The 25,376-nt window shown below is 46.3% G+C and overlaps 1 protein-coding gene across 6 annotated transcripts in view; it reads right to left on the bottom strand.

Moving 5' to 3' along the window:
• The window catches only part of tdp1 (tyrosyl-DNA phosphodiesterase 1), a 167,320-nt gene that overhangs the window by 19,560 nt on the left and 122,384 nt on the right, over nt 1-25,376 (bottom strand). For all 6 annotated transcript variants that reach the window (XM_067992057.1, XM_067992055.1, XM_067992054.1 and 3 more), the window contains one exon: nt 17,511-17,625. In XM_067992057.1, coding sequence (XP_067848158.1) covers nt 17,511-17,625 — 115 coding nt within the window. The remainder of the gene's footprint in view (nt 1-17,510; nt 17,626-25,376) is intronic.

Below are 25,376 nucleotides of genomic sequence, written 5' to 3'. Positions count from 1 at the left end.
AGTGGGATGGGATGGGGTGGAGTGGGATGGGGTGGAGTGGGATGGGATGGGGTGGGATGGGATGGGGTGGGATGGGATGGGGTGGGATGGGATGGGGTGGGATGGGGTGGAGTGGGATGGGGTGGAGTGGGATGGGATGGGATGTGATGGGATGGGATGTGATGGGATGGGATGTGATGGGATGGGATGTGATGGGGTTGGGTGGAGTGGGATGGGATGGGGTGGGGTGGGATGGGATGGAGTGGAGTGGAGTGGGATGGGATGGGTTGGGATGGGGTGGAGTGGGATGGGCTGGAGTGGGATGGGCTGGAGTGGGATGGGCTGGAGTGGGATGGGCTGGAGTGGGATGGGCTGGAGTGGGATGGGCTGGAGTGGGATGGGCTGGAGTGGGATGGGCTGGAGTGGGATGGGCTGGAGTGGGATGGGCTGGAGTGGGATGGGCTGGAGTGGGATGTGCTGGAGTGGGATGTGCTGGAGTGGGATGGGGTGGAGTGGGATGGGGTGGAGTGGGATGGGGTGGAGTGGGATGGGGTGGAGTGGGATGGGGTGGAGTGGGATGGGGTGGAGTGGGATGGGATGGGGTGGAGTGGGATGGGATGGGATGGGGTGGAGTGGGATGGGGTGGAGTGGGATGGGGTGGAGTGGGATGGGGTGGAGTGGGATGGGGTGGAGTGGGATGGGGTGGAGTGGGATGGGATGGGGTGGAGTGGGATGGGATGGGGTGGAGTGGGATGGGATGGGGTGGAGTGGGATGGGATGGGGTGGGGTGGAGTGGGGTGGGGTGGGGTGGGGTGGGATGGGATAGGGTGGAGTGGGATGGGATGGGGTGGAGTGGGATGGGATGGGATGGGGTGGGGTGGGATGGGATGGGATGGGGTGGGGTGGGATGGGATGGGATGGGGTGGGGTGGGATGGGGTGGGGTGGGGTCAGGTAGGGAGCGATGGGATGGGATGGGGTGGGGTGGAGTGGGGTGGGGTGGGGTGGGATGGGATGGGGTGGAGTGGGATGGGATGGGGTGGAGTGGGATGGGATGGGGTGGAGTGGGATGGGATGGGATGGGGTGGGGTGGGATGGGATGGGATGGGGTGGGGTGGGATGGGATGGGATGGGGTGGGATGGGATGGGATGGGGTGGGGTGGGATGGGGTGGGGTGGGGTCAGGTAGGGAGCGATGGGAGGGGATGGGATGGGGTGGAGTGTGAAACATAGAAAATAGGAGCAGGAACAGGCCATTCGACCCTTCGAGCCTGCTCATGGCTGATCCTCTATCTCAATACCATATTCCCGCTCTCTCCCCATACCCCTTGATGCCTTTTGTGTCCAGATATCTATCCAGCTCATTCTTAAATATATTCAGTGACTTGGCCTCCACAGCCTTCTGTGGTAGAGAATTCCACAGGTTCATCACCCTCTGAGTGAAGAAATTTCTCCTCATCTCAGTTCTAAATGTCCTATCCCATATCCTGAGACTGTGACCCCTCGTTCTGGACCCCCAGCCAGGGGAAACATCCTCCCTGCATCCAGTCTGTCCAGCCCTGTCAGAATTTTATATGTTTCAATGAGATCCCCTCTCATTCTTCTAAACTCGAGTGAATACAGGCCGAGTCGACCCAATCTCTCCTCATACGACAGTCCTCCCATCCCAGGAACTCCCTCTATGGCAAGTATATCCTTTCTTAGGTAAGGAGGCTAAAACTGCACACAATACTCCAGGTGTGGTCTCACCAAGGCCCTGTATAACTGCAGTAAAACATCCTTGCTCCTGTACTCAAATCCTCTTGCAGTGAAGGCCAGCATACCATTTGCCTTCCTAATTGCTTGCTGCATCTGCATGTTTGCTTTCAGTGACTGGTGTACAAGGACACCCAGGTCCCTTTGTACATCAACATTTCCCAATCTATCACCATTTAAATAATACTCTGCCTTTCTGTTTTTCCTTCCGAAATGGATAACTTCACATTTATCCACATTATGCTGCATCTGCCATGTATTTGCCCACTCACTCAACTTGTCTAAATCACCTTGAAGCTTCTTTGCATCCTCCTCACAACTCCCAATCCCACCTAGTTTTGTGTCGTCAGCAAACATGTAATATTATATTTGGTTCCCTCATCCAAATCATTGATATATATTGTGAATCGCTGGGGCCCAAGCACTGATCCCTGCGGTACCCCGACTAGTTACCGCCTGTCACCCCAAAAAGGACCCATTTATTCCTACTTTCTGTCTCCTGTCTGTTAACCAATTTTCAATCCATGCCAGTATATTACGCCCAATCCCACGTGCTTTAATTTTACACACTAACCTCTTATGTGGGACTTTATAAGAGGTCTTCTGAAAATTCAATTAAACCAAATCCATTGGTTCTCCCTCATCTATTCTACCAGTTACATCCTCAAAAAACTCTAGTAGGTTTGTCATTTTTCCCTTTCATAAATCCATGTTGACTTTGTCTAATCCTGTTGATATTTTCTAAGTGTCCTGTTATCACATCCTTTATAATAGACTCTAGCATTTTCCCTACTACTGATGTTAGGCTAACTGGTCTGTATTTCCCTGTTTTCTCTCTCCCCCCTTTTTTAAATAGTGGGGTTACATTTGCCACCCTCCAATCTGCAGGAACTGTTCCATAATCTATAGAATTTTGGAAGATGACAACCAATGCATCCACTGTTTCCATGGCTACCTCTTTCAGTGCTCTGGGATGCAGATTATCAGGTCCTGGGGATTTATCGGCTTTCAGTCCCATTAATTTCTCCAGCACTATTTCTTTACTAATACTAATTTCCTTTAACTCCTCCTTCTCAATAGTCCCTCGGTTCCCCAGCATTTTTGGGAAGTTATTTGTGTCCTTGTCCGTGAAGACAGAACCAAAGTATTTGTTTAATTGCTCTGCCATTTCCTTATTCCCCTTTATAAATTCCCGTTTCTGATTGTAAGGGACCTACATTTGTCTTCACTAATCTTTTTCTTTTTACATACTTGTAGAAGCTTTTACAGTCTACTTTTATGTTCCTTGCAAGTTTACTCTCATACTCTATTTTCCCCCTCTTAATGAATCTCTTGGTCCTTTTTTGCTGAATTCTAAACTGCTCCCAATCCTCAGGCTTGCTACTTTTTCTGGCAACTCAATATGACTTCTCTTTGGATCTAATACTATCCTTAATTTCCTTTGTTAGCCATGGTTGGTCCACTTTTCCTTTTGTCTTTTTGCATCAGAAAGGGTTGGGGATGGGGTTTGATGGGAGTGGGATGGGATGGGGTGGGGCAATAGCTGGATTTACAGATCAGGAACATTTTCTTGCACTGTTTCCCCCCCTCCCTCTAAAAGACATACGATGGCAGCAGACAGTTCAATGAATGACTGGTGTTTTGTTTAATTCTAGCCACTGCATGCGTGTGTGACCGAAAATACTCTCCATCAAGCCTGGTGCGGACAGGTTTTCAGTCATTAATAGTTGTAATTATTGGAATCTGATGTGTGTAATTTCTTTGTCATCTAGTAAATGAACAGGCCATCAACTGGTGTCAGTGTAAGTACATTACACAAGAGCTGCTCATGCTGTGTCTCCACAAAGGCTGACACTACCACTCCTAAGAAATGATTTGATTCGATCTTTCAAAATAGACACATAGCCTAGCGGTAAGAACATAAGAAATAGGAGCAGGAGTAGGCACCCTGGAACGATCCTACGTGGTGCTTCCCCTGTGGCTGCAGCAGAGGTAGTGGCAGGTTGCTCTTGTTCCCGCCCTGACTGATTAGATGCTTTGGGCCTACGCTATCTGGGTTTCGGTGCCCGTGAGGGCCCCTCCAAAGACTGCTCCACCTGTACCTGTGCAGAGGCAGACTCGACCACCTGGAGGGGAGGCAGCATTGCGGGTACTGGTTGAGAGGGGGGCAATGGGTGAGATGTGGGGGCGCTTTGAGTGGCGTCCCCACTTCCATGTTTCCTTTCGCCATCATCCCTCTCCTGGGCCAGGACAACATCACTCCTACCACCCTGCTGGACGACGGTTTGGAGGACATGTGTGAAGCCTTGTAAGGCCAGTGCTCGTGTATCTGCCTGCCTGTTTAAGATGGCAGAAAGTTGCTCACCCTGAGTCCGAAGGGTCGTTGTCAGGGCCTCAATGGACTCATTGGTGAGCCGTGCTTGAAGCCCGATGGAGGCTAGCCTCCCCTCCATCGCAGACATTCCTGCACTTACCCGCGACACTATCTCAGAGATGCCCTCATGTCCCTGCGACACTATCTCAGAGATGCCCTCATGTCCCTGTGACAGTATCTCAGAGATCCCCTCCTGTACCTGTGCCACCATTCCACTCATGCAGGAGTTGGACTCCTCCATCCTCTGCGCGATTATGGAGAGTGCGCGTGGCACCTGTTCCAGCACCTCGCAAATGTGCTGCTGCCCCTCGAGCATTCTCCTTTTAAAGGATGGCCCCCAGGGTTCAGCATCTGTATCCAGCTGAGCAGATCCTGGAGAAAAGTGCTCCCACCGACGCGGACTCTCCACAGCTGCCCCTGCCACCAGTGTCTGCTCGTGCTCACATATGTGTGGTGACTCACCATGTGCAACCCCAACTAACTGAGGACGGGGACCCACCGAGGCGTTTGTATCTGCGCTGGTGGATGGCTCGCTCAGATGTGACGGTGCCCCCTCAGAGGCCGGCAGGTCCTCTGAGGAATCGCCCTCCACCATCGCGGCGGTCGCTGAAGGCCCTGTAAGAGAACAGAAGGCAATATTAAGCATGATGACAGATGTTGAGGTGCTGAAGGTGGCAAGGCATGTTAACATCATTTGCTATTGTGGGTGCTGAATGTTAAAAGTTCTGTCACCAGCCGTTTGTCGGGTGCCAGTCTCGGTGTCCCTGACAGACAGGCACTCGAGGGTGCGGCTCACTTCAAGAGCCTCCTGCTCCGCGTCCGTGAGGACGACCTGATGTTGTGGCCCCCCTCCGGTCTTCGCCCTCTCCCGTGCATTCTGGGTTCTCTTCTCCTATAAGGTGAGAAAGTAGAGAGGCGTGAGTGAGGGACGGTGACGTGGCCAACCGTTGAATGCATTGGTTTGGGTGAGGCTGGCCGTGAAAGAGATGCATCAGAGGGTGAGTATGAGACAGAGCCATGACTTTGTATGAGGATTGGGTTGAGTGTTAGTGGTGGGATGAGTACTGGGGAGGTGAGTAAGTGCAGGTAAGTTGAGGATGAGGTTTGAGTGGGTGTGAGGGGTGATGTGATAGAGTAGTGTTGGCAGTGCAGAAGGAGTTGTGGGGTGGGGGCGGTGATGTGGAAGATGGAGTGTGGGAGAATGAGTAAGTGTACTCACTTTGGCTGACCGAGTTAGGTCACTGAAGCGCTTCCTGCACTGTATCCATGTGTGGGAGATGTTGTTGCTGCTGCTGGTGACCTCCTCTGCCACCTCGAATCAGACCTTCCTGGTGGCAGAGACAGGCCACTTCCTCCCGTCCGCTGGGTAGAAAATATCGCTCCTCCTCCTCACCCCATCCAGTAAGACCTGGAGTGAGGCATCGGTAAATCTGGGAGCAGCCTTTCCCCTGGGCTGCTCCATTCTATAATTTTGGTTCTTTGCTGCAGGAGCAGCATTGGAGGACTGCCCCTTTAAATAGGGCTCCTCCAGCTGACAGCCTGTGATGCGGGTGCGCAGTCCGCCCGCTGCGCAGGTTGACGACGGGAAACCCGGAAGCCACGGTAAGTGCCTTCAATTTACCCGCGATCGTGTGGGGAACGGACCGATTTCACTGGGCGGGTTACCCACGCGCCCAGTCGCCCCCCTGCTGCCATCCCGTCTCCCTGGTACTATCGGGGCCAACGACTCAGCATCCACAGCCCTGTGGGTAGAGAATTCCACAGATTCACAACTCTCTGAGTGAAGAAATTCCTCCTCTCAGTCTTAAATGTCTGACCCCTTATCCTGAGACTACGTCCCCTGGTTCTAGACTCTCCAGCCAGGGGAAACGACCTCCCAGGCAGTTAAAATGCAATTTTAAAGGCGAGGGGGAGAGTTAGTGAAATGAGTGAGAGAGAGAGAGAGAGCGCGAGAGAGAGAAATGAGAAAGGGGGAAAGAGAGGAGTGAGTGGGGAGAAGAATGGGAGAATGAGAATGGGGAAATGGGAGAATGGGGAGAGAGAGGCAAAAGCAAGAGACGGAAGAGAGGGAGGGGAGTGAGAGGTAGATGTTGGGGTAGACAGAAGGGAGAGTGGAGAGAGGGAGAGAATGAAGGAGGGAGAGCGCAGAGAGGGGTGAGTGGGAAATGAGAAAGAGGGGATAGAAAGTGAAGAGAGGAGTGAGAGAGATGGAGAGAGGGGAATGGAGAGGGAACAGAATGAGAGGGTGAGGGAGAGAGACGAGAAAGGGGGAAACAGAAAGAGGGGAGAGAGGGGTGAGAAGTGAGAGAGAGATGGGGAGAGAGATGGGAGAAAGAGTGGGAGAAAGGGGACAGAGGGGAGAGAGGAGTAGGAGAGAAGAGGAGAGAGAGAGAGAGAGAAATGCAGAGAGAGAAGGTGGTATGGCAGAAAAGTAGAAGGGAGAGATACAGACAGACAGACAGAAAGAACTTCAGAGGAACAACACATGAAGACAAAGCAGGACTGCAGGACACACAGAAAGGAGGAGGATTCTACTTGCTTTGATTCTGCTGTAGAACATTGTGCAGGTATTAAATTCAAAGCAATTTGTGACAATTGACTCCTAAACCCAATCAGTGCATCTGGGCACCATGAGAACAAGTATTATTATTATTACAAAGAGCTAGAATCTCAAACAGTTTGGAAGTAATTGCCCATTCTCCGAGATCAGACTCTCTAGCTTCTTCAGCAGGTCATTTGTCTCATCGTTGCTTGAGGGATCTTGCTGTGCACAAATTGGCTGCCGCCTTTCCTACATTACAACAGTACTTCAAAAAAGTACTTCATTGGCTGTGAAGCGCTTTGGGATATCCTGGGGTCGTGAAAGGTGCTATATAAATGCAAGTTCTTTCTTTATTTCTTCTCAGACTGGTGTGTTGCAGGGAAACTAAAACACGACTACAAGAACTTCAAATGAAAATACAAAAAAAAAATCTTTTAAAAAAAAGTAAAAGGGTGTTAGCATCAATCAGCACTCTTTGGCAAAAGCCTTTCCTTTATGTTTTGGATAAATTACAGATCAAGAGAAAGAACAAAGGGAAAAGAAACCAGCTGGGTGATGACTAAAATCGTTAGGAGTTTTTAAATAAAAGAAACAAGTTTCCCCAACAGTTTGTTTGAGAAAAGGCACAGCCCAGTTCGAAGGTTGTCAACTCTGGTTGGACATATTCCTGGAGGTCTTGTCACATGATCTCCTACCTCCAACCGCCCCGCCCCCTCACTCCCGCCATTGGTCACCCAACATGTCCACCCTCGCGGTGCCCCACACTCCTGCCATTGGTCACCCAGCATGTCCATCCTCGCGGTGCCCCACCCCCACCATTGGTCACCCAACATGTCCGTCCTCGCGGTGCCCCACACTCCTGCCATTGGTCACCCAACATATCCATCCTCGCGGTGCCCCACCCCCACCATTGGTCACCCAACATGTCCGTCCTCGCGGTGCCCCACCACCCCCCCCCCACTGGTCACCCAACATGTCCATCCTCGCGGTGCCCCACCCCCACACTCCTGCCATTGGTCACCCAACATGTCCATCCTCGCAGTGCCTCACCCCCACCATTGGTCACCCAACATGTCCGTCCTCGCGGTGCTCCACCCCCACCATTGGTCACCCAACATGTCCGTCCTCGCGGTGCCCCACCCCCGCCATTGGTCACCCAACATGTCCGTCCTCGCGGTGCCCCACCCCCACCATTGGTCACCCAACATGTCCGTCCTCGCGGTGCCCCACCCCCACCATTGGTCACCCAACATGTCCGTCCTCGCGGTGCCCCACCCCCGCCATTGGTCACCCAACATGTCCATCCTCGCGGTGCCCCACCCCCCCACTGGTCACCCAACATGTCCGTCCTCGCGGTGCCCCACCCCCACCATTGGTCACCCAACATGTCCGTCCTCGCGGTGCCCCACCCCCACCATTGGTCACCCAACATGTCCGTCCTCGCGGTGCCCCACCCCCGCCATTGGTCACCCAACATGTCCGTCCTCGCGGTGCCCCACCCCCGCCATTGGTCACCCAACATGTCCGTCCTCGCGGTGCCCCACCCCCGCCATTGGTCACCCAACATGTCCGTCCTCGCGGTGCCCCACCCCCACCATTGGTCACCCAACATGTCTGTCCTCGCAGTGCCCCACCCCCGCCATTGGTCACCGAACATGTCCATCCTCGCGGTGCCCCACCCCCCCCACTGGTCACCCAACATGTCCATCCTCGCGGTGCCCCACCCCCACACTCCTGCCATTGGTCATCCAACATGTCCATCCTCGCGGTGCCCCACACTCCTGCCATTGATCGCCCAACATGTCCATCCTCGCGGTGCCCCACCCACCACACTGGTCACCCAACATGTCCATCCTCGCGGTGCCCCACCCCCACACTCGCGCCATTGGTCACCCAGCATGTCCATCCTCGCGGTGCCCCACACTCCTGCCATTGATCGCCCAACATGTCCATCCTCGCGGTGCCCCACACTCCCGCCAATGGTCACCTAACATGTCCATCCTCACGGTGCCCCACACTCCCGCCATTGGTCACCCAACATGTCCATCCTCGCGGTGCCCCACCCCCGCCACTGGTCACCCAACATCTCCATCCTCGCGATGCCCTGTCTTCCCACAGCCAATTATAAAGAGAATACTCTTTATTACCCTACTCGATGATTCTTGACTGTCAGTTAAACAGCCTTATTTCCCATGTCCGATATATTTATAACTAATAAGCAAAAGCGTTCAAAGAAAATTTTTAAAAAACCCACAATTTTGTTTAATGTCCCTGTGATTTTTCTCCCCGGGTTTTTGCTCTCAACAGTGTCCTGGAGATTAATCTTTAATTCCTGGAGACTTCAGGATAATTCCTGGAGGGTTAGTGACCCCTACCCAGTTCTGAATTGTACAGACTATGTAAGCCTTAGGGTTGATTCCTGGCCTGTGCAGAATTAGCTCTGATGGACTGGCCCAAACTCCAACACCCACTTTATCACCACCCGAGCTGACAGACAAAACAACTGGAAAGAGATGATGGGGATCAGCGTGCAAAAACCGTAAAGATTTTACTAACTGTCCTATTCTACATACAACCAGGCCTGCAGGTCATTTCTGAAGCAACAGAGATGGCATAGTTTCTCGGGTGTTAATGAGTTTGTGATGGTTGTTATGGTGACCCCGCTCACACTAGATCTGCAACATCAAGAGGGGTCATACTCTCCCACAATCTGCTGTAAAATCAGTTCTCTCTTTGTCAACATAAGAACATAAGAACATAAGAAATAGGAGCAGGAGTAGGCCAATCGGCCCCTCGAGCCTGCTCCGCCATTCAATAAGATCATGGCTGATCTGATCCTAACCTCAAATCGAAATTCATGTCCAATTTCCTGCCCGCTCCCCGTAACCCCTAATTCCCTTTACTTCTAGGAAACTGTCTATTTCTGTTATAAATTTATTAAATGATGTAGCTTCCACAGCTTCCTGGGGCAGCAAATTCCACAGACCGACTACCCTCTGAGTGAAGAAGTTTCTCCTCATCTCAGTTTTGAAAGAGCAGCCCCTTATTCTAAGATTATGCCCCCTAGTTCTAGTTTCACCCATCCTTGGGAACATCCTTACCGCATCCACCCGATCAAGCCCCTTCACAATCTTATATGTTTCAATAAGATCGCCTCTCATTCTTTTGAACTCCAATGAGTAGAGTCCCAGTCCACTCAACCTCTCCTCATATGTCCACCCCCTCATCCCCGGGATTAACCGAGTGAACCTTCTTTGTATTGCCTCGAGAGCAAGTATGTCTTTTCTTAAGTATGGACACCAAAACTGTATGCAGTATTCCAGGTGCGGTCTCACCAATACCTTATATAACTGCAGCAATACCTCCCTGTTTTTATATTCTATCCCCCGAGCAATAAAAGCCAACATTCCGTTGGCCTTCTTGATCACCTGCTGCACCTGCATACTAACTTTTTGATTTTCTTACACGAGGACCCCCAGATCCCTTTGAACTGCAGTACTTTCCAGTTTCTTGCCATTAAGATAATAACTTGCTCTCTGATTTTTCCTGCCAAAGTGCATAACCTCACATTTTCCAATATTGTATTGCATCTGCCAAATCTCCGCCCACTCACCCAGCCTGTCTATATCCCCATGTAGGATTTTTATGTCCTCCTCACTCTCTACTTTCCCTCCCATCTTTGTATCATCTGCAAACTTTGATATGTTACACTTGGTCCCCTCCTCCAAATCGTTAATATAGATTTAAAGAGTTGGGGACCCAGCACCGACCCCTGCGGAACACCACTGGCTACTGGTTGCCAGTCCTAGAATGAACCATTTATCCCAACTCTCTGCTTCCTGTTAGATAACCAATCCTCCACCCATGCCACAATATTACCCCCAATCCAGTGATTCTTTATCTTGAGCAATAATCTTTTATGTGGCACCTTGTCAAATGCCTTCTGGAAGTCTAAATACACTACGTCCACTGGTTCCCCTTTATCCACCCTGTACGTTATGTCTTCAAAGAACTCAAGCAAATTGATCAGACATGACTTCCCCTTCATAAAGCCATGCTGACTTTGTCCTATTAAATTATGTTTATCCAAATGTTCCGCTACTGTCTCCTTAATAATAGACTCCAAAATTTTACCCACCACAGATGTTAGGCTAACTGGTCTATAATTTCCAGCCTTCTGCCGACTACCCTTTTTAAATAAGGGTGTTACATTAGCAGTTTTCCAATCTGCCGGGACCTTTGCCGAGTCCAGAGAATTTTGGAAAATTATTACCAAAGCATCCACAATCCCTACTGCCACTTCCCTCGAGACCCTGGGATGTAAGCCATCAGGTCCAGGGGATTTATCCGCCTTGAGTCCCATTAATTTACTGAGTACCAATTCCTTAGTGATTTTAATCGTATTTAGCTCCTCCCCCCCAGAGCCCCCTATTTGTCCAGTGTTGGGATATTCTTAGTGTCCTCTACCGTAAAGACTGAAACAAAATATTTGTTCAGCATTTTTGCCATCTCCATGTTTCCCACCATTAATTTCCTGGTCTCATCCTCTAAGAGATCTACGTTTGTCTTAGCCACCCTTTTTCTTTTTATATAACTATAGAAACTCTTGCTATCTGTTTTTATATTTTTTGCTAAATTATTTTCATAATCTATCTTCCCTTTCTTAATCAATCCTTTAGTTACTTTTTGCTGTCTTTTGAAGACTTCCCAATCTTCTATCCTCCCACTAAGTTTGGCTACCTTATATGTCCTTGTTTTTAGTTGGATACTATCCTTAATTTCTTTACTTAGCCACGGATGGCTGTCATTTCTTTTACACCCTATTTTCCTCAGTGGAATATATATTTTTTGAAAGTTGTAAAATAACTCCTTGAATGAACACCACTGCTCATGTACCGTCTTACCCTTTAATCTATTTTCTCAGTCCACTTTAATCAATTCCGCTCTCATACCATCATAGTCTCCTTTATTCAAGCTCAGTACGCTTGTTTGAGAACCAACCTTCTCACCCTCTAATTGGATATGGAATGTAACCATGTTATGGTCACTCATTCCAAGGGGATCCTTAACTAGGACATTATTAATTAATCCTGGCTCATTACACAGGACCAGGTCCAAGGTTGCTAGCCCCCTTGTAGGATCAGTTACATACTGCTCAAGAAATCCATCCCTAATACACTCAATAAACTCTTCCTCAAGGCTGCCCTGCCCAATTTTATTTGTCCAGTTAATGATGGTTAAAATCCCCCATAATTATAGCTGTTCCCTTATTACATGCCCCGACTATTTCCTGATTAATACTTCTTCCAGCAGAGTTGCAACTATTAGGAGGCCTATATACTACGCCCACTAGTGTTTTTTCCCCCTTATTATTCCTTATCTCTACCCAAACTGTTTCATTATCCTGATCCTTTGTCCCGATATCATTTCTCTGTATTACAGTGATTCCTTCCTTTATTAACATAGCCACCCCACTTCCCCCTTCCTTCCTGCCTGTCCTTCCTGATTGTTAAATACCCTGGCATATTTAATTCCCAGTCGTTGTCACCCTGCAGCCATGTTTCTGTAACGGCCACAAGATCATACCCATACATAGTTATTTGTGCCGTTAACTCATCCATTTTGTTACGAATGCTACGTGCATTCAGATAAAGAACTTTCAAATATGTTTTGTGACACTTAGTTCCTGCTTTTTCCTTTTTTAACACTTTACCTTTTATCAAGAAGCTGTAGTGCCTTCTTACATCATTGGGAAACTCAACAGTGTCACCATATTCTAACACGGACTATCTCTTGCAGTTATCTTTCTCTGTGATGTTAAAAGGCTCCCTCCAGAGTACGAGGTGCTTCGAAGTCAAATGTGCTGAGGTCAGCAGGTCACACATTGTACAAAATCAGTGTCAAGTTCACAATCTGTGCTCTACTCCAAACATACCAGTTTAAAAAAAATTGTTTTAACTCATATTTTCCTTCCTTGGCTCAGTGGGCAGCACTCTTGCCTCTGAGTCAGAAGGTTGTGGGTTCAAGTCCCACTCCAGAAACTTGAGCACAAAATCTAGGCCGACACTTCCTCGTGCCAGTACTGAGGGAGCACTGCACCGTTGGAGTTGACCTTAAATCAAGGCCCCGTCTGTCCTTCCAGGTAGACATAAAAGATCCCATGGCACTATTTTGAAGAAGAGCAGGGGAGTTCTCCCCCGGTGTCCTGGCCAATATTTATCCCTCAGCCAGCATCACTAAAACAGATTATCTAGTCTTTTATCTCAGTGCTGTTTGTGGGACCTTGCTGTGTGCAAAATAGTTGCCACATTACATTACAGACATTAGCTACACTTTTAAAAAATACTTCAATGGCTGTGAAGCACTTTGGGATGTCCTGAGGTAGTGAAAGGCTCTTTTTTCCTGTTCTAACACTTATCGATATTGAAATTCATTTGCCAATTACCTGTCCATTCTGCAAGTTTATTAATATCTTCTTGCATTTTGATGCATTCTTCCTCTGTATTACCTACAGCCCTCCACAATTTGGTGTCATCCGCAAATTTTGAAATTGTACTTCTGATTCCCAAATCCAAATCGTTAATGTAAGTTACGGACAACAGTGGTCCCAGCACCGATCCCTACGGAACACCACTTCCCGCCTTTTGCCAGTCTGACTCCACGTGCTCTGACCATAGTCATGAGTCTACTATGCGGTACCTTATTAAAGGCCTTTTGAAAATCCAAATATATTACATCTACTGTATTTCCTCTGTCTACTCTTTCTGTTACTTCTTCAAAGGATTCAATAAGGTTAGTCAAGCATGACTTTCCCTTCTGAAATCTGTGGTAACTATTCTTTATATTTTCATTCTCTAGATGCCTTTCTATTATTTCTTTGAGTCGAGATTCCATTATCTTTCCTACCACTGACGTTAAGCTAACTGGTCTATAGTTCCCTCGACTTAGTCTTTCTCCCTTTTTAAATATAGTCCTCTGGCACTATTTCCTTTTCTAGTGAATTTTTATATATATGTAATAGTGCCTCTGCTATCTCTTCCCTAACATCTTTTCATATGCCCGGATGCAATCCATCCGGACCAGGGGTCTTAACCTCTCTGAGTTTGATTAGTTTATCAATTATCTCCCCCCTTTCTATCTTAAATGTTTTAATATCTTTTTCGATCACTTCTAGTGTCCTGCCCACCTTGTTAGTCTCCCTGGTAAATACAGAGGCAAAGTAACTATTCAATATTTCTGCCATTTCGCTCTTGTTATCTGTGAGTATCCCTATTCTGATTTTTTTTTTTGTTATTTATGTGTCTTTAGAATAATATTTGTTTTTATATTTCTTGATAATTTAATTTCATAGTTCCTCTTTGCTTTCCTTATTGCTTTTTTGACTTCTTTCCTAACCTCTTCATGTTCCCTTTTATCATCCTCTCCTTTATTGTCTATATACTTAGAGAATGCCTTTCTCTTTAGTTTCAATTTTACCCGTAACTCTTTATTCATCCACGGCGTTTCATTATTGGCTAGTTTGTTCTTGCTTTTTAGAAATAGTGCCATGGGAATATATATATATTCCCATGGCACTATTTTAAAGAAGAGCAGGGGAGTTCTCCCCCAGTGTCCTGGCCAATATTTATCCCTCAGCCAGCATCACTAAAACAGATTATCTGGTCTTTTATCTCAGTGCTGTTTGTGAGACCTTGCTGTGTGCAAAATATAATTATATATATATATATATCTTTCTTTTGTATATATATATATATATATATATATATACACACACAATATATATATATATTTATATTTTATATATATATACAAAAGAAAGATTTAAACAAATAATGCTACATCAGTGAATAATTGAATCTATAAATGGCAGCTGCATTTAAAAAATGAATTATTTAAGGTGAACATCAATTAGGTTGAGAGATATGAGGTGATGATTGTTCAGCACCATTACAATATGTTACAAACGGACTAGTATGCTCTGATCCGTCTCTGGTGTATGAACACACTTAACATTCAAATTATTCTCTCAAATCTGACAGTGTGAGTCAAACATTGTGTTTAATTTGCAGAGGTGTCCTCAGAATTAGCATTTTACTCTGCAGACACCACGCAGTAATGAATAAGAATATTTCTCATCATCTACAACAGCTGCATTCAATATCCAGCCACTGCACATTGGTTCCCTAATGTAAAAAGAATCATTCCAACATTTGGGAGCGGGCGTGGACACCCGGTTATAGGAACATGGGAACATAAGAGTTGCTAGACGAAGAAAGACCATAATCCATCTAAAGGGAGGGGAAGAGGCTATAGATGCTGGGATTGTTCTCCTTAGAGCAGAGAAGGTTAAGGGGAGAACATAAGAACATAAGAAATAGGAGCAGGAGTCAATCAATCAGGTCATGGATGATCTTCCACCTCAACTCCACCTTCCTGCCCGATCCCCATATCCCTTGATTCCCCTAGAGTCCAAAAATCTATCCATCTCAGCCTTGAGTGTACTCGACGACTGAGCATCCACAGCCCTCTGGGGCAGAGAATTCCAAAGATTCACAACCCTCTGAGTAAAGAAATTCCTCCTCATCTCAGTCCTAAATGTCTGACCCCTTATCCTGAGACTATGACCTCTAGTTCTAGACTCTCCTTAATTTATTAGAGGTGTTCAAAATTATGAGGGGTTTTGATAGAGTAAATATGGAGAAACTGTTCCTATTGGCAAGAGGGTCAGTAACCAGAGGACACAGATAATTGGCAAAAAATCCAGGGTGGGAGATGAGGAGAATTTTTTTTAACGCAGTGAGTTGTTACAATCTGGAATGCACTGCCTGAAAGGGTGGTGGAATCAGATTATATAGTAACTTTCTAAAGGGAATTGGATAAATACTTGAAAAGGAAAAATTTGCAGGGCCATGAGGAAAGAACAGGGGAGTGGGACTGATTGGACAGCTCTTTCAAAGAACTGGCACAGGCACGATGGGCCAAATGGTCTCCTTCAGTGCTGTGATATGATCTCGTTTGCCTTCTACCATCCTGATGTCACATGATACAATGATAATGGAGTTGCTGACTAATCATAGCAATTAATCTCAATTAGTTATAAAACAATTCTACTCTCATTCCTTGCTTTGGGTTTCCACCACATACTCAGAATCCTGCCTCTCCCGGGACAGGTGCTGATTGACCCGCCGTGCGTTGTGTGTGTCTGTTTGGCTCAGTTGGTAGCACTCTCCGAGTCAGAAGGTGGTGGCTTCAAGCCCCACTCCAGGGTTTGAGCACACAATTGAGACTGACTTTCCTGTGCAGTATTGCATTGGGGAGTGCTGCCTTGCTGAAAGTGCCGTCCTTCAGTTGAGATGTTAAACTGAGGTCCTGTTTCTGCCCGTTTAGTGTGATGCGGGTTACAAGATCCTATGGTGCTCTCTGAACAATCTCCCAGTGTCCTGGTCAACATTCCTCCCTCAAACGTCACTCTTCTCAATAAAATTGAAAAGATGGAATATCACTATCACAGTGTGACATTTTTCCACATCTTTCACCAACCATCCTTTGGCCCCTCTTCAGGTGAGAGCGCTAAATTCAGACTAGTCTTGTCCTGAGGCCCATGCCCACAAGATAGTGGACAGAGACTGCCCAAACTCATTTCATGTTGCGCTGTTACAGCCAGCAGACAGAGGTGAAGGCCATGTTTAAACAACCCACTGAATACAGCAGTGACATTTTTCTATCCCCTCGTCAATATATCTCCCTTCCTGAAGGTGTTGATTCCTTTTGAGGGTTGTTCAACCGCAGGAGGGGGACATCACGCCAAGCCCGATACTATTCTTGCCCAATATCTACACACACACGCATAGGAACCATAACGCCTTTCACCCCCACCTGCACCTTCGGGTGGATGTAAAAGATCCCACGGCACTATTTCGAAGAAGAGCAAGGGAGTTCTCCCCAGTGTCCTGGCTAATATTTATCCCTCAACCAACATCGCTGAAAAACAGATTATCTGGTCATTATCTCAGTGCTGTTTGTGGGATCTTGCTGTGCGCAAATTGGCTGCCACACTTCCTACAATACAGCAGTGTCTACACTTCAAAAAGTACTTAGTGAGGTGCTTTGGGACATCCTGAGATCGAGAAGGGTGCTATATAAATGCATCTCCACATATAAATGTAAGTCATTCTTTTCTATGACTGATTTTCATCTCTCTTACTCAAGGGGCTGAGTAGTGCCTGTACCATCAACTGAGGTCAGCCAACTCAGTAGAGATTGTTGCGAGGGGGGGGGGGCGGAAATCAGCCCTGGCAGATTCCTGGTCTGAATGGGTCGGATACTCATTAGATAATCTCGCTGGGCCTCTGCCAGAGCTGCAGGTTCATTCTTAAATTCTTCACATCAATTGGAAGTGAAACTCACTGACCATTCGCCTTCCCTAGGGATAGAAAATCTCAGCACTGAAGGGAGCTGCGATTGTGATCTAGAGAAGGCACACAGTTTCGTGGACTTTAAGGATTCTTCCTGCAGAAATCAATTTAAATGTTACGTTCCAATTTGCTTTTCATTAGTTCTCGTCAGTGAGCAGGAGGAAGCATCAATCTCACTTTGCGGCTTAAATCAACAGCAACAACTTGCATTTATATAGCACCTTTAACTTAGTGAAATGTTCCGAGGCGCTTCACAGGAGCGATTATCAGACAATATTTGACACCGAGCCACATAAAGGAGATATTAGGACAGGTGACCAAAAGCTTGGTCGAAGAGATTGATTTTAAGGAGCGTCTTAAAAGGAGGAGAGAGAGGTGGAGAGGTTTAGGGAGGGAATTCCAGAGCTTAGGGCCGAGGCAGCTGAAGGCACGGCCGCCAATGACCTACCTTTGTTGCCGTAGTGTTGTGGCGGAAGGTCATATGGGACAGGAAATGACATCTCTGATGCCTTGCAGTCCGGCAGTTGACCTCTGCGCACCGAGAATCGCCCTGTTCCCATTTCCTGAAGATTGAGAGAGACAGGATACAATGATATGAACTGACAGCATAAATGTGTATACAAGGCACAGTTCAACACGGCTCCACTGATTTTAATGCAGTCCATCATCAGCCCTTCACTGCAGCCATTGCAACCTTCTTTACCTCCTTGTATTTTTGATTATTCATTTTTCACACATGTTAATTGTATCCATATGATTTATATCAATTAGTGTTAATTGTATTCAGGTGGTTCGTATCAGTTGCGAACTCTTGTATCCATTTATAAGAGAGCGGATCTAGGGTGTGGTGTGAGTGTAATGTGGAACTCTGTGAATAAAGGCTTGGAAGCAACTGAAGACTAGGCTCTAGTATACGATCCTTCACCACTGGGCTATCCAATTTATTACAACACACACCCGTAAATAAAATACTCAACAGGCAACGAAACAATAAAGTTGTTGTAAACATAATAAAGAAATACAAAATCAAAACGGGAAATGCTGGAGTCACTCAGCAGTCAGTAAGCATCTGTGGAGAGGGAAACAGAGTTAATGTTTAAGATCGATGATCGTTCATCAGAACTGGAAAATGTTAGAGATTTAACAGCTTTAAGGCAAGTACAGAGCCAGGGAAAAGGGGGGCAGGTAAGAAAAAGGGCAGGATAGGGTGGAGGGCAGGGGTGATTAAATGACTAAAGGGATGATGGTGCATGGCAAAAGGAGGTGATAATGAGACAATTATAGAAACGAAAGATGGGTCCAGAGGAGGTGTGAATGGTTACAGCAGAGGAGGAGGGAGGCATGGGAAAATCTGGCAAACAGAAGGGAATGTGGTGGCAGAAAGGCAGGTGGACCCAAGGGGTGGGGTACTGATAATAAAGAAATCTAATCTAATGAGTTTGTACCAAACTCTTAATCAGCTTGTGGCATCAGTTAAGAGTCACAGCCAACTAACTAATTGCACCATTTTGGATTCTTAAATGCTGGATTCTGTACATTACGACAGTGACTATACTTCAAGAAAGTATTTCATTGACTATGAAGTGCATTGGGCCACCCTGAGGTCATGAAAGGCGCTATATAAATGCAAGTTCTTTCTTTAAAACATAACGCGGCCATTTTGGAACAGAGCATGAAACAGTGGCAACCCATTGCCCAGCTGATTTGCCAGTTCATAGAATCTTACAACACAGAATGAGGCCATTCAGCCCATCATGCCTGTACCAGCTCTCTGAAAGATCTATCCACTTAGTCTCACTCACCCGCTCTTTCCCTATACCATTTAAAATTTTTCTTTTTCAAGTATTTATCCACTTCCCTTTTAAAAGCTAGAATGGATTCTCTTTCCACAGTTCCTGGCAGGGCATTCCATGTCCTAACAATCCTTTGTGTAAGACAAATTATCCTAACCCCGCCCACTTCATTCTTTTGGTGATAATTTTAAATTTATGCCATTTTCCTTCCTTGTCCAACTCTACCTGTTTTTCACCAAGTAACACATGTTGTGCTAGCAGTATGGTGAAAACCCAATGGTCCGTTAAAGCTTTCAAAGTACAGTACAGTTATCGACATACAGGTTCTTTCTGTAAATTTTCAGACCTCAGCATTGGGGTGTACAAACAAGGAAGTGTATGGAATCACAGAGCACATGTAGAGTCACAGTGTTCTCTGAAACTACTCCAGGGGCTGCAATTTTGTTTTGAAAAAGAGTTTGGTAGATCCTCTTCAGAACTTCAAATATCTACTGTGGATGCTGGGTCAAATGAAATTTTGAAGACTGAGATCGATAGATTTCTGTTGGGTAAGGGTATCAAGGGATGTGGCTCAAATACGGGTAAATGGATTTGAGGTACAGATCAGCCATGATCTGATTAAATGGTGGAACAGGCTCAAGGGGCTGAATGGCCTACTCCTGTTCCTATGTACTAATATATCTGCTATAGGGGCAAATTATACCATAGGTCTCAGTAGGTCACGGAGCCAACTACACTGTTGAAAAGTCAAATGCAAGACTTTCTTTCTTTATAAACATATTTTCTACCACCTCTGCGGGTGCTACATGGGAAAAATAAAGAAATTTGATTGCAAGCCATTAATTCACCCCACAATATTTTAATGTTAGGTGCCCATTTGGAAGTCATTGTGCTTTCTTTACAAAATAACAGTAACACTGATGGTAATATTGTGAAGTGGCCAAGTAATCAAATCTTTTTGCATGTAAGATCCCAGTGTATTGTAAAATGTGTTTATCTACAGAACAAAATTGTTCTGTTCAACGTTATTGAATCTCCTTTGACAGCGATGAAAAAAAATCAAATCAGAAATGCAGGAAAGGGTTTAATTTGATTCCGATGGCCGTGCCTTTGTTTTTCTCACAGTATGTAACTGTTTCAAATCCATTGGAGCCTTTGGTTTAAAAATAATTTTCAAGCTTCCTATGGAGAAACACTAAAGAAAGGAGGGCACTTTAATTGAGTAGGAACAGGTAGAGATTACACTGCAAAAAAGCTGAGACAATTCCCACAAGGGTACCTTTACCATCAAAACAAAGAGCAGCTTCTTTACCCTCTTTAATTAAAGGAATATTTGTCTTCTTAATTTACAAGGCAAAGCCACAAGGTCTTCCATTTCCTGCTCTCTCTCTGTGTGTCCTCCACAGTGTCAGCCGTGGCTCAGTGGGCAGCACTCTCGCCTCTGAGTCAGAACGTCGTGGGTGCAGCTCCCACTCCAGAGACTTGAGCACAAAATCTAGGCTGACACTTTAGTGCAGTACTGAGGGTGTGCTGTTCTGTAGAAGGTGTCGTCTTTCGGATGAGATATTAAACCCAGGCCCCGTTTGCCCTCTCAGGTGGATGTAAAAGATCCCATGGCATTATTTCGAAGAAGAGCAGGGGAGTTCTCCCCGGTGTCCTGGCCAATATTTATCCCTCAACCAACATCACTACAACAGACTGTCTGGTCATTTATTTTATTGCTGTTTGTGGGATCTTGCTGTGCGAAAATTGGTTGCTCTGCGTTTCCTAGATTACAACAGTGACTACACTTCAAAAATTATTAATTGGCTATAAAGCGCTTTGGGACGTTATGAAAGGCGCTATATAAATGCATGTTCTTTCTTTCCTTCCTCCCCCAAGGTAGCCATCAGTTTTAGTCACCAGGCTCCTAGCTAGCTAGCTTAATAGTTTCAGGTCTACAGAAGGCAGAGTTGCTAATGGAAGGTGCACTGTCCAAACCGGCCAAGATCCCAACTTGGGAGCAAGTTTGGGAATGAATTTTTGTACTAATTAGTTGATATCTCATGGTATGACCCACAGCGGGTCAAAGGTTTTATAAGAATAAGGATATCAAAGCATCATTGAGGTCTGCTCCACTGGCATTAGGAGTAGAAGCCATGTGATGAGGACATTGTGACAATTCAGCAGAACGATGTTCCCCTTTTAGAAACAGATTTCAGTACTCAACACACTTCATAATTTAACAGCAGTTCCTTTCACAGATGACTAGGCTATCATTTTAAGTTGTGGCTTGTGATTCTGGCACCAAACCTATAAAATTAGCACAAGAGAGTTTTGTGGGATTGTCACACATTGGTCACTTTAAAAAAGAGTATGGTGGTGTCGTGGTTATGTTAATGGGCTCGTAATCCAGAGAATGTTTGAGAATTTTAATCCAATTCAAATCCCATCAGGGCAGCTTGAGAATTTGAAATCAGCTTTTTATTTCCAGATTTATTAAAAAAACTGAAATCAGTAATAGTGACCAGGAAGTTGTCAGGTTGTTGTAAAAACCCAATCGGTCCACTGATGTCCTTTTGGGAAGGAAACCTGCCGTCCTTATCCGAGCTAGCCTACACGTGACTCCAGTCCCCACACCAATGTGATTGACTCTTAACTGCCCTCCAAAGTGGCCCAGCAAGCTACTCAGTTGTATCAAACCGCTTCTTGGGACAGCAAGGGATGGGCAATATCCTGAGAATAAATAATATTAATAATTTTAGATTTCACACCTCAACCCCATTTACCCGCCTCAGGTCCATATCTACTGATACCCTCAACTAACAAAACTCTTTCGATCGCAGTCTTCAAAACTTCAGGGTTTCTAGGCCAGATCAGGACGTTAAAAAACCTTCGGGAAGCTGGCATGTCGACCCTGTGAGAACACGGCTGTGCTCAAATGAATCGAGCATCAAGGCAGTGTCACACGTCTAATAGCACATGTAGAGATGATTAGTCAAATTAAACAGACAGCGAATGCTTACCTCTCGCCTGGAGGGAGATACATTCAACCCTGAAATTAATGAGGGTTAAAGGAGTTTTATGCTATAAGGTCAGCATGACCGAGGCCTTTTTTAAAATGATGTTGCATTTGTGTTATCAAACGGCTGCATCAGCCGTGGCTCCCGGTGCTGTGAACCTTTGTTTTTAAGTTGCTCTCAGAAAGCTAGCAAAGCCTCATCTAGTTGCCCTAAGAAATTTTGGTACAATTGCTCACAGGAGCCATTTCAGAAGGCATTAAGAATCAACCACGTAATGTGGGATTGGAGTCACGTGTACAACAGACCTGAGAGGGGTGGCAGGTCCCCTCCCTGAAGGTCATTAGTGAACCAGATTTTTCTTTATTCATTCTGGGGATGTGGGTCTCGTTGGCAAAGCCGGCTTTAGGAAGTGCTGTCAAAGAAGCCTTGGCGAGTTGCTGCAGTGCATCCTGTAGATAGTACACACTGCAGCCATGGTGCGCCGGTGGTGAAGGGAGTGAATGTTTAGGGTGGTGGATGGGCTGCCGATCAAGCGGGCTGCTTTGTCCTGGATGGCGTCGAGCTTCTTGAGCGTTGTTGTTGCTGCACTCATCCAGGCAAATGAAGAGTATTCCATCATACTTCTGATTTGTGCTTTGTTGATGGTGGAGAAGGTTTGGGGAGTCAGGAAGTGAGTCACTCGCTGCAAAATACCAAGCCTCTGAGTTATGGAATAATAGATAAAAGATCCCATGCAGCGACAGGCTATTTGGATCAACCAGCCGGTGTTGGCATTTTGTTCTTGGGCTGTAGGCTTCCCTAGTAGCCCCGAGCAGCTGATGGTGGGCCTTCTCCTCGATCCACTGGCGTCCTTGTGATGATGGTGCTCCCACAATGATGTTAGATAGAGAATCCCAGGATATTGACCTGATGATGAAGGAACAATGATGCACGCCCAAATCAGGATGATTTGTAACCAGGAGGTGATGGTGTTCCCATGAGATTGCTGCTCTTCTTCTCAATGGTAAAAAGTCGCAGGGTGCTGTCAAAGTAACATTGGTGAGTTGCTGCAGGGCATCCTGTAGATCATATATACGGCAGCCACAGTGCATCGGTGATGGAGGGGGTGGATATTGAGTCCAGTGACAAAGGCACTGGTCAAGCGAACTGCTCTGTCCTGAGTGGTGTTGAGCTCCTTGAGTGTTGTTGCAGCTGCAGCCATTTGGGTGAGTGGTAAGTATTCTATCACACTCCAGGACTTGAGCCTCATAGATGGTGGAGAGACTTTGAGGGGTCAGGAGGTGAGCCTGTCATCGCAGAGTGCCCAGCCTCTGCCCTGCTGTTGTCGCCAAGGCGATGATATGGCTGGTCCAATTCAAGTTCACAACTTGCCATGGGACGATTTGAACTCATGACGTCTGGGTTGCTAGTCCAGTGTGATAACTACCGCACTACCGTATGCTGTAGATCTCCTCCACATCACTCGTTAATAGCAATTCCCAAAGTTACAGCTGAACCGATCTTGGAATGCTGACACTGGCAGGAATGCAGTTTTCCCACTGCACAGGTACAAGAATCATAGAAAGGTTACAGCATGGAAGGAGGCCATTCGGTCCATCGAGTCCGTGCAGGCTCTATGCAAGAGCAATCCAGTTAGTCCCACTCCCCGCCCTATAGAAGAGGACATAAATAACTTCCCAGAAACGCTAGGGAACCAAGGGACTAGTGAGAAGGAGGAATTAAAGGAAATTAGTATTAGTAAAAAAATAGTGCTGGAGAAAATAATGGGACTGAAAGCCGACAAATCCCCAGGGCCTGATAATCTGCATCCCAGAGTACTGAAAGAGGTAGCCATGGAAACAGTGGATGCATTGGTTGTCATCTTCCAAAATTCTATAGATTATGGAACAGTTCCTGCAGATTGGAGGGTGGCAAATATAACCCCACTATTTAAAAAAGGAGAGAGAGAGAAAACAGGGAACTACAGACCCTTTAGCCTAACATCAGTAGTAGGGAAAATGCTAGAGTCTATTATAAAGGATGTGATAACAGGACACTTAGAAAATATCAACGGAATTAGACAAAGTCAACATGGATTTATGAAAGGGAAATCATGTTTGACAAAGCTACTGGAGTTTTTTGAGGATGTAACTGGTAGAATAGATAAGGGAGAACCAGTGGATGTGGTTTATTTGGATTTTCAGAAGGCCTTCGATAAAGTCCCACATAAGAGATTAGTGTGTAAAATTAAAGCACATGGGACACAGGGTAATATATTAGATTGAAAATTGGTTAACAGACAGGAAACCAAGAGTAGGAATAAATGGGTCCTTTTCAAGTTGGCAGGCAGTGACTAGTGGGGTACCGCAGGGATCAGTGCTTGGGCCCCAGCTATTCACAATATATATCAATAATTTGGATGAGGGAACCAAATGTAATATTTCCAAGTTTGCTGATGACACAAAAATGAGTGGGATCGTGAGTTGTGAGGAGGATGCAAAGAGGCTTCAAGGTGATTTAGACAAGTTGAGTGAGTGGGCAAATACATGGCAGATGCAGTATAATGTGGATAAATGTGAAGTTATCCACTTCAGGAGGAAAAACAGAAAGGCAGAGTATTATTTAAATGGTGATAGATTGGGAAATGTTGATGTACAAAGGGACCTGAGTGTCCTTGTACACCAGTCACTGAAAGCAAACATGCAGGTGCAGCATGCAGTTAGGAAGGCAAATGGTATGTTGGCCTTCATTGCAAGAGGATTTGAGTATAGGTAAAGGAGGTCTTACTGCAGTTATACAGGGCCTTGGTGAGACCACACCTGGAGTATTGTGTGCAGTTTTGGTCTCCTTACCTAAGAAAGGATATACTTGCCATAGAGGGAGTGCAGCGAAGTTTCACCAGACTGATTCCTGGGATTGCAGGACTGACGTATGAGGAGAGATTGGGACGACTAGGTCTGTATTCACTCGAGTTCAGAAGAATGAGAGGGGATCTCATTGAAACATACAAAATTCTGACAGGGCTGGACAGACTGGATGCAGGGAGGATGTTTCCCCTGGCTGGGGAGTCCAGAATGAGGCATCACAGTCTCAGGATACGGGGTAGGACATTTAGGACTGAGATGAAGAGAAATTTCTTCACTCAGAGGGTGGTGAACCTGTGGAATTCTCTACCACAGAAGGCAGTGGAGGCCAAGTCACTGAATATATTTAAGAAGGAGCTAGATAGATTCGAGACACAAAAGGCATCAAGGGGTATGGGGAGAGAGCGGGAATATGGTATTGAGATAGAGGATCAGCCATGGTCATATTGAATGGCGGAGCAGGCTCGAAGAGCCGAATGGCCTACTCCTGAACCTATTTTCTGTGTTTCTGTGAGAACTCCCCTGCTCTTCTTCAAAATAGTACCATGGGATCTTTTACGTCCACCTGAGAGGGCAGATGGAGCCTCGGTTTAATGTCTCATCCGAAAGACAGTGCCTCTGACAGTGCAGCACTCCCTTAGTACTGGCACTGGGAATGTCAGACTAGATTTTGTGC

The sequence above is a fragment of the Heptranchias perlo genome, chromosome 10 (assembly GCF_035084215.1).
Source record: "Heptranchias perlo isolate sHepPer1 chromosome 10, sHepPer1.hap1, whole genome shotgun sequence".
Lineage (NCBI taxonomy): Eukaryota > Metazoa > Chordata > Chondrichthyes > Hexanchiformes > Hexanchidae > Heptranchias > Heptranchias perlo.
Note: the sequence above shows the minus strand (reverse complement) of the source record. Positions and strands in the feature narration are given on the sequence as shown.